The 10,000-nt window shown below is 37.3% G+C and overlaps 1 protein-coding gene across 7 annotated transcripts in view; it reads left to right on the plus strand.

Annotated features, from left to right (window-relative positions):
• The window catches only part of LOC143032740 (uncharacterized), a 126,653-nt gene that overhangs the window by 22,493 nt on the left and 94,160 nt on the right, over positions 1–10,000 (plus strand). For 3 of the 7 annotated variants that reach the window (XM_076197693.1, XM_076197692.1, XM_076197694.1), the window contains one exon: positions 5,357–5,598. The exons of the other annotated variants lie outside the window; for them this stretch is intronic. In XM_076197693.1, coding sequence (XP_076053808.1) covers positions 5,435–5,598 — 164 coding nt within the window. In that variant the 5' untranslated portion in view covers positions 5,357–5,434. Of the gene's footprint in view, positions 1–5,356; positions 5,599–10,000 lie in introns of those variants that run through there. 7 annotated transcript variants of the gene reach the window in all.

Raw genomic sequence — 10,000 nt, forward strand, 5'->3', positions numbered from 1 at the left:
CTAATCGAGAAAACGACAGAATACAATATACCTCTGTGTTTAGCTTTTGTAGATTATGAGAAGGCCTTTGACTCGGTAGAACAAATAGCAATACTAAACTCGCTACGCAATCAGGGTGCAAACGAACAGATCATAAAGGTTTTCGAAAAGATTTATGCGAAAGGTACCGCTATAATTCGACTACATAAAAATTCAGAAAAGATCAAGATCAAAAAAGGAGTACGGCAGGACGATACCATTTCACCGAAATTATTTACAACTTGCTTGGAAGATATTTTCAAAAGGTTGAGTTGGGAAGAGAAAGGTTTGAAGATTAATGGCGAATATTTGAACCACCTAAGATTTGCGGATGGCATTATTCTTATTTCAGAAGACTTGCAAGGGATGCTGAGTGATCTAAACAAGGAAAGTCTCAAAGTAGGTTTAGAGATGAATAAGACCAAAACCAAAGTAATGTTCAACACGAAAGTTCAGAGTAAAGAGATTGTAATTGATGGTGAGAGTCTTGAAGAACTTGAGGAGTATATTTATTTATGCCAGGCGGTGAAAGTGACAAAAGATCATGATAATGAAATAAAAAGACGTATTACAATTGGATGGAAAGTGTTTGGTAAGTATAATAAAATCTTGAGAGGCTCTCTACCTTTGTTTGAAACGTAAAGTTTACAATCGGTGCGTTCTGCCAGCAATAATCTACGGGTGTGAGACTTGGAAACTGACGAAGGCAATGGAAAGAAAGCTAACGACTGCACAGAGGAGAATGGAGAGGTCAATGATGGGAAAAACGCTGAGAGACCAAAAGAGAGCAAGTTGGGTGAGAGAGCAGACTAGAGTGAAAGATATTGTGGAGGCGGTGAAAGAGAGGAATTGGAATTGGGCACGTAATTTAGTGCGAACGACTGACGAGGGATGGAGCAAATGTTTTACAGAGTGGACACCGCGAGATAGGAAGCATGGAAGAGGGAGACCAGACAGAAGGTGGAGAGACGAGATTGAGAAGTTTGCAGGAGTGACGTGGCAGAGGTTGGCGCGGTCGTGTGAATCATGGAATGCTATGAAGGAAGCCTTTATTCAGTAGTGGACTCAGGATGGCTGATTTGATTTGATACATACATATATATATATATATACATATATATATATATATATATACACACATATATGTATGTATGTACATACACACACATATACGTAACTACATATATTATATATATATATATATATACATATATATATACACATATATATATATATGTACATGCACACACATATACGTAACTACATATATTATATATATACATATATATATACATATATATAAATATATATATATACATATATATACATATATATATACATATATATACATATACATTATATATATATATATACATATATATACATATACATTATATATATATATATACATATATATATATATACATATACATTATATATATATACATATATATATATATATATACGTTTGAATATCTGGGGAGCAGATTCTCTTGTATGCATGCATTGTTAAAATCGACAGCGTTAGTGAGGTTGATCTTCTTGTGAGTATTCTCCAGTTTTCTAACCAATATTCTGCCATTTAGAGGGTGGGCATATACCAAGTTGCCAAAATGATTCATTTATTTCAACGTTTCGTCTAACAAAGAGACATCTTCAGGAAATTCTGTAACATAGATAATAATGACGTACAGAAATATAGAAAACAACATGTAAATCTAACCAATTATACAAATATAGAAGCAAATATCAATAAATGCGCAAATTCACACATTCGCCCCCTCTCCCGCCCTCCACCACCACCCAAGCCGGCTAGGGGCGTATATATGTCACCGAGCGAAGGGTTTTCTTCGTCATTTCATCGGACCTTTTAACTATTGTAAGTAACGGTCCCCATCAGCCCATGTATAGTGTTTATTTTGTGTGAATTTGCGCATTTATTGATATTTGCTTCTATATTTGTATAATTGGTTAGATTTACATGTTGTTTTCTATATTTCTGTACGTCATTATTATCTCTGTTACAGAATTTCCTGAAGATGTCTCTTTGTTAGACGAAACGTTGAAATAAATGAATCATTTTGGCAACTTGGTATATGCCCACCCTCTAAATGACAGAATATTGGTTAGAAAACTGGAGAATACTCACAAGAAGATCAACAACCTTACTAACGCTGTCGATTTTAACAATGCATGCATATATATATACATATACATTATATATATATATATACATATACATTATATATATATATATACATATACATTATATATATATATATATATATATATATATATATTGCAGAAACCACAGGGAAATTAAATTCGGAATACTGAACGTTTTCGTCTATTACATCCTCAGAGTACGAGTAATAGACGAAAACGTTCAGTATTCCGACTTTAATTTCCCTGTGGTTTCTGCAATATTTTTTCGTCACGCATTATTGTGATTATTTTTGCGATATATATATATATATATATATATATATATATATATATATATATATGATTTCAAGAAATCTACAGCGACAATGGCGTTGTTGAGTTTATATTGGAGCTTTAATTTCTCTCGTGCAACAAGTTTCTGTGTTGGTTCCAACTAGCTGAGAAGGTGTCCAAAAGACATTAGGTGCGGTTTTTTTTTTTTAATTCTCCTATACGTATTTCGACCTTACTCGGTCATCCTCAGGGAGGGAGTAACAATAGTTGGTGATTACATGGGTTTAAATACTGGCCGAACACTGGGAGAGGTCATTTCATGTAGCCGTGATCCGTAGCGCTGCGTACGTGGAAGTAGCAACTTCCTTGTGGATTGTGGAAAAGGGGTGTTATTGTTTGTGTTATGTGCGTCTACTGCTTGGGAGTGTGGTTGTGGGCATGAGTTGTATGTTAATGGAAGGTTTCTCGATGTATATGTTCACTGCTTCGGCCATCTTAAGGCGAAGGGGGTCGTGAGCTTTGTAGATTATTTTAGTGTTTTCGTTTAGTGTTTGTCTGGTGATGGTGATTTTGTGTTCTTTTGTCATATGTGTTTTGATGGCGCCATTCTGGAGGTGGTATGTGAGTCTTTTGGAGAGGGTCATAGAAGTCATGCCAATGTATGAGGAGGTGCGGTGCTGACAATCACCGACAGGGCAATCAAACTTATACACGACGTTGACTTCTTGTAGAGGAGGGTTGGGGGGCTGGCTGTTGTTCTTAATAACCAGGGTGTGTGTTTTGGAGGTTTTGTAGTATACGATTAGGCGTATCTTAGTGTCTGGGTTGTTGGGTCGAATGTTACGTGTGATAATATTTCGAAGTGTTCTTTCGTCTTCTTTGTAGCCGGTGTTCATATGTCCTTTGTAGTACAGGTCCAGTGTTGGTATATTGGTGTTTGTGGGTGTTGGTTGGCCGGTAAAGGAGTTCATCTTGTTTTTGATAATGGATTCGATGGAGTGTTGTGGATAGCCGTTGTTGACAAGTAGTGTTGTTTATACGTTGGAGTTCGTTGTTCGGGGTTTTCCATGTACTGCTGTGGGAGAAGGCTCGGTTCACTAGTGATCGGATCACGCTTTGTTTGTAGCGTTCTGGGCATTCGCTACTGCCGTTAAGACAGAAACCGAGGTTAGTGTCTTTGACGTAGACTTCAGTCGTGAATCGATCTGAGGCTGTGCCTACTAGTATATTTAAGAATGGGAGGGTGCCATCGTTGCGTTGGTGTTCATAGGTGTAATTGAGGGTTGAATGTTTCTTGAATGTGTGTGAGAGTTGAGTTACAGATTGGGAATCTTTTGCGCTAATAAAAATGTCGTCAACATACCGGGCGTAGATACAGGGCTGCATGTCAGGATGGTCGTTGAAGACTTTCTCTTCGATGGATCCCATATAGAAGTTGGCGAAGAGTGGTCCAAGGGGGGATCCCATTGCCACGCCGTCTACCTGTATGCGCATTTTCCCATCTGGACCGTAGACGGGAGCTTCCATCGTGTAGATTTCAAGGAGTTCTCGGAGGATTGCTTCAGGGACGGCGAGGGGTGTTGAGTTGGGCTTGTGGTAGATACTCTGGCAGATGAGGTCAATAGTCTCTTTTACTGGCACATTTGAGAATAGATTCACGACATCTAATGAGGCTATGACCCCTACTGGTTGGGAGGATTCAAGGATGGTGAGGAATTCCTGCGACGATTTTAGGCTGTAGGAGGTTGGGATGTATGGGGTTATTAAGGAGTTAAGGCGTTTGGCAAGTTTATAGGTAACTGTAGGTGTTTGGCTGATGATAGGGGGTTTCCAGGCTTGTGCGTTTTAACATTCCCAAAGGCATATCCAAGTTTGTGGTCTCCTTCGACTAGGGGAAGTTTGGTGGTGCCTGCTGTTATGTTGTTTTTTCTGATGATCTTGTTGAGTTTCTTTCTCAGATCCAGGGTGGGGTTAGTTGTGATGATTTTGAACTTGTTGGTGTCATCTAGTATGGTTTTCATCTTTCCGACGTATTCTTCCTTGTCAAGTAGGACGTAGATGGAAGATTTATCTGCCCTACGTATGACGATATTATCCTGCTCTTTCAGTTCCTTGGCTGCTTTCCGAAGAGGGGATGTGAGTAGGGAGGTATTGTGGTGTCCTCTTCGTTTATTGACTTCAGCACATATTTCAGATGTTAGATTGGGGTTTGTAGTAATCTTTTTCTCTTTTTCTAGTTGGTGTATATTGTCTAGGAGCAGTTCCATTTCGATTTTCTTGTGGAGGTGGTAGGGCTTGGACATGTAGTGGCAGTTGAGTCCAAGGTTAAGGAATTCAACTTGCTCTTTTGTAAGCTCAGCGCTGCTGAGGTTTATGAATTGATCCTTAGATCTCGGGATGGAGACAGGGCCGCCGTATAAGTTGGCAAGTTTGCGGCCAACCCTTCTTCTGGCTTCTAGAATATGTCTATCAGACATATTTAGGAGTGCTGTTTCGATGGAGGTTTTGATGTCTTGTTGGATGTCATCGGTGTTGCTCCATTTTGAACAGGTATTATGATACTCTGCTCGCAGTTGCTGGAGTAGCGATTCCTTCGCCTGCAGTTCCTCCTTCAAGTAGGATAGCCTATCTTGAGGGTTGATTCTCCGGCTGCTGGCCTGGCGACGATATGTGAATTTTGGTAGGAGGCCATGTTGTATACATGATTTCAAGAAATCTACAGCGACAATGGCGTTGTTGAGTTTATATTGGAGCTTTAATTTCTCTCGTGCAACAAGTTTCTGTGGTGGTTCCAAATAGCTGAGAAGGTGTCCAACCAGTAGGGGTCATAGCCTCATTAGATGTCGTGAATCTATTCACAAATGTGCCAGTAAAAGAGACTATTGACCTCATCTGCCAGAGTATCTACCACAAGCCCAACTCAACACCCCTCGCCGTCCCTGAAGCAATCCTCCGAGAACTCCTTGAAATCTGCACGATGGAAGCTCCCTTCTACGGTCCAGATGGGAAAATGCGCATACAGGTAGACGGCGTGGCAATGGGATCCCCCCTTGGACCACTCTTCGCCAACTTCTATATGGGATCCATCGAAGAGAAAGTCTTCAACGACCATCCTGACATGCAGCCCTGTATCTACGCCCGGTATGTTGACGACATTTTTATTAGCGCAAAAGATTCCCAATCTGTAACTCAACTCTCACACACATTCAAGAAACATTCAACCCTCAATTACACCTATGAACACCAACGCAACGATGGCACCCTCCCATTCTTAAATATACTAGTAGGCACAGCCTCAGATCGATTCACGACTGAAGTCTACGTCAAAGACACTAACCTCGGTTTCTGTCTTAACGGCAGTAGCGAATGCCCAGAACGCTACAAACAAAGCGTGATCCGATCACTAGTGAACCGAGCCTTCTCCCACAGCAGTACATGGAAAACCACGAACAACGAACTCCAACGTATAACAACACTACTTGTCAACAACGGCTATCCACAACACTCCATCGAATCCATTATCAAAAACAAGATGAACTCCTTTACCGGCCAACCAACACCCACAAACACCAATATACCAACACTGGACCTGCACTACAAAGGACACATGAACACCGGCTACAAAGAAGACGAAAGAACACTTCGAAATATTATCACACGTAACATTCGACCCAACAACCCAGACACTAAGATACGCCTAATCGTATACTACAAAACCTCCAAAACACACACCCTGGTTATTAAGAACAACAGCCAGCCCCCCAACCCTCCTCTACAAGAAGTCAACGTCGTGTATAAGTTTGATTGCCCTGTCGGTGATTGTCAGCACCGCACCTCCTCATACATTGGCATGACTTCTATGACCCTCTCCAAAAGACTCACATACCACCTCCAGAATGGCGCCATCAAAACACATATGACAAAAGAACACAAAACCACCATCACCAGACAAACACTAAACGAAAACACTAAGATAATCTACAAAGCTCACGACCCCCTTCGCCTTAAGATGGCCGAAGCAGTGAACATATATATCGAGAAACCTTCCATTAACATACAACTCATGCCCACAACCACACTCCCAAGCAGTAGACGCACATAACACAAACAATAACACCCCTTTTCCACAATCCATAAGGAATTTGCTACTTCCACGTACGCAGCGCTACGGATCACGGCTACATGAAATGACCTCTCCCAGTGTTCGGCCAATGTACGGTCTGTATTTAAACCCATGTAATCACCAACTATTGTTACTCCCTCCCTGAGGATGACCGAGTAAGGTCGAAATACGTATAGGAGAATTAAAAAAGAGAAAACCGCACCTAATGTCTTTTGGACACATTCTCAGCTATTTGGAACCACCACAGAAACTTGTTGCACGAGAGAAATTAAAGCTCCAATATAAAATCAACAACGCCATTGTCGCTGTAGATTTCTTGAAATCATGTATACAACATGGCCTCCTACCAATATATATATATATAATATATATATATATATATATATATAATGTATCTCTAATCACTGGGACCCATTCAGTGTTGTACATATATATATATATATATATATATATATATATATATATATATATGTATATATATATATATATATATATATATATATATATATATGAAGGTGGAAAAAGAAGTCATGGACCTAGTTCCGAGTTTCTGAGTTTATTCCTGACCGGTTTCGCTCTAAGCTTCTTCAGCTTAGAGCGAAACCGGTCAGGAATAAACTCAGAAACTCGGAACTAGGTCCATGACTTCTTTTTCCACCTTTACCAACTTGTCACAATGTACCAGCATATATATATATATATATATATATATATATCATATATATATACATATATATATATATATATATATGTACACACATATATATATATATATATATGTACACACACATATATATATATAATATATATATATATATATATATATATACATATATATACACTGGCCGAATTACCCGTGCGTTGCTCCGAGTTCGTGAATCCTCCCTAACCTAACCATACCCCACCTAACCTTAACCCTTAACCCTAACCAAAATATATATTCTTAAATGAAACATAGTTATCCAAGTACCTGGAATGATAAGGTTTCAGAATATATATGGTTATAGGGGTCCATCTGCAAAAACCTAGGAGTAGTTCGTGAATAATCTCTAACTTAACTATACCCCACCTAACTTTAACCCTTAACCCTAACCAAAATATATATTTCTATGAAAATGAAATATAGTTATCCAAGTACCTGAAGTGATAGGGTATCAGAATATATGTGGTTATAGGGGTTTATATGCAGAACCCTAGGAGGAGTTCCTGAACAAGCAAACAAATAAACAAACAGACAGACAAATGAAAGATAATTTTACAAGTTTCAGAATATATGTGGTTATAGTGGTCTATCTGCAAAAACCTGGGAGTAGTTCGTGAATAATCATTCACCTAACCATAACCCTAAATTTAACCCTTAACCCTAACCAAAAAATATATATATTTTCTAAATGAAATATAGTTATCCAAGTACCTGGAGGGATAGGGTATCAGAATATGTATGGTTATGGGGGTCTATCTACCATACCCTAGGAGGAGATCGTGATCAAACAAACACAGACAGAGGCTACTATATTATAGTATATATATATATATATATATATATATATATATATATATTATATACATATATATATATATATATATATATATATATATATATATATATATATATATATATATATTATATATATACATATATATATATATATATATATATAATACTCGTACACATATATATGTAGCTACACACACACACACACACACACACACTCACACACAATATATATATATATATATATATACATATATATATATATATATATGTGTGTGTGTGTGTGTGTGTGTGTGTGTGTGCACGTGTGTTGTTTAAAGGTGTTATATACCGAGGCTAAACCACTGAACTTTGTTGCGGAATTCACAAATAACAATTACATAATTACGTTATCAATAAGTTATCAAATATCATATGTGGTCCACTTCGTTATCATTCACCGTTAAACCTACACATTCGAGCGAACGAAGACGCATTTAGATAAAACCACAAATTCGAGGATGAACACTGAAATGAACTACAATGCGATCTCGGGTGTCTTATGTTTGATTACCGAGTTTTTAGTGTTGCCACAGATCAATATCGTTGTTATTTTCGTAATTTTTATATATATATTTTTTGTGGTCCCGCATTCGTTATTTATCTCTATTATTATTATTGTTATTATTATTATTATTATTATTACTATTATTATCATTATCATCATGATTATTATAATTATTATATTTTTATTGTTGTTGTTGTTGTTGTTAATTATTATTTTTTTAACTTACGGAGGTTATGTTGATCTCAGTTAACCCTTTGGAGTTTAATCAATTACTGTGTTTATTCTGGTTGTCGCCAGGCGAATTTATTCAAATGTGGAAAGCCAAAATTCATGTCACGTGGTTAAAGATAGTTTGGGGGCTAAAAATAACTAACAAGACTAATTATACCTTGTGAACAGAATCTGGCAACACTGTTTCATTTAACATTATTTCAGTTTGTTTTATTCTGTTATATTTCACTTTGCTATTTTGTCTTATTTAATTTTATCTAATTATATTTATTCGTCTATTTACTTTATCTTATTCTATTTTACTTAATTTTGTTTAATGCTCTTTTGCCCTATTTTATCTTATTTCTATTATATCTATTTACCTATTTATAGTATATTATTTTCTGACATTTTCATTATTTAAGATAAGCTGAAAATAGGAATACAAGATCCACAGAATTCGTTTGACTAACCATAGGAAATTATATATCACTATCAATATCCAGCGCTTTTATCCTTTGGGAATATGTCGCTTCGAAAAGCTTGACTCATAGAATTGGCAAAGGGAAATATATCTAAGAAGATCAGGAATGAAGAATAAAAAATTAGAATTGACATATTCTTTGAAACTGAGCGACTCTGGTCCGCAGAGGTGCCACTAAAGCTTATGCAGTGAATATAGCCGACGGCGTTCCGAGGATATGGTATCTAGAATTACTAGAGCCTCGTCGACATGGGACTAGTTCAGTACTAGCTGCTAGTGCTAGCGACTTCTAGTGTACTCTTCTACTTGCCCAATGTAAACAGGAAGTTAGTAAACTTGCTTCCAAACGATCCTAGTGTCAATGCCTACTTACCGGTTAAGTTAACTTGCATCTAGCATTAGCGGTTACTAAACTAGCTTAGCGTCAGCGATACTTTAGGTAGCAACTATCTAGAAAATAGAACACTGACTAAAAAATCACTTACGCATCTCTGGCCGAATTTCTATAAAAAGTAACCTAGAATAGATTAAAGGAAATATGTTTATCTTCCACTAAAAAGACAACTAAGTTTGTATCTCATGACATTAGATAAATCTTATCACATTGAACAAGAAACTAGACAAAAGAATCGTCAAGAGCGCTTTGTTGTGAAGGACAAAGAGTCTAGCACGAGGGATGTTACC

Source organism: Oratosquilla oratoria, chromosome 14 (genome assembly GCF_046742065.1).
Source record: "Oratosquilla oratoria isolate Oo_2021 chromosome 14, ASM4674206v1, whole genome shotgun sequence".
Classification (NCBI taxonomy): domain Eukaryota; kingdom Metazoa; phylum Arthropoda; class Malacostraca; order Stomatopoda; family Squillidae; genus Oratosquilla; species Oratosquilla oratoria.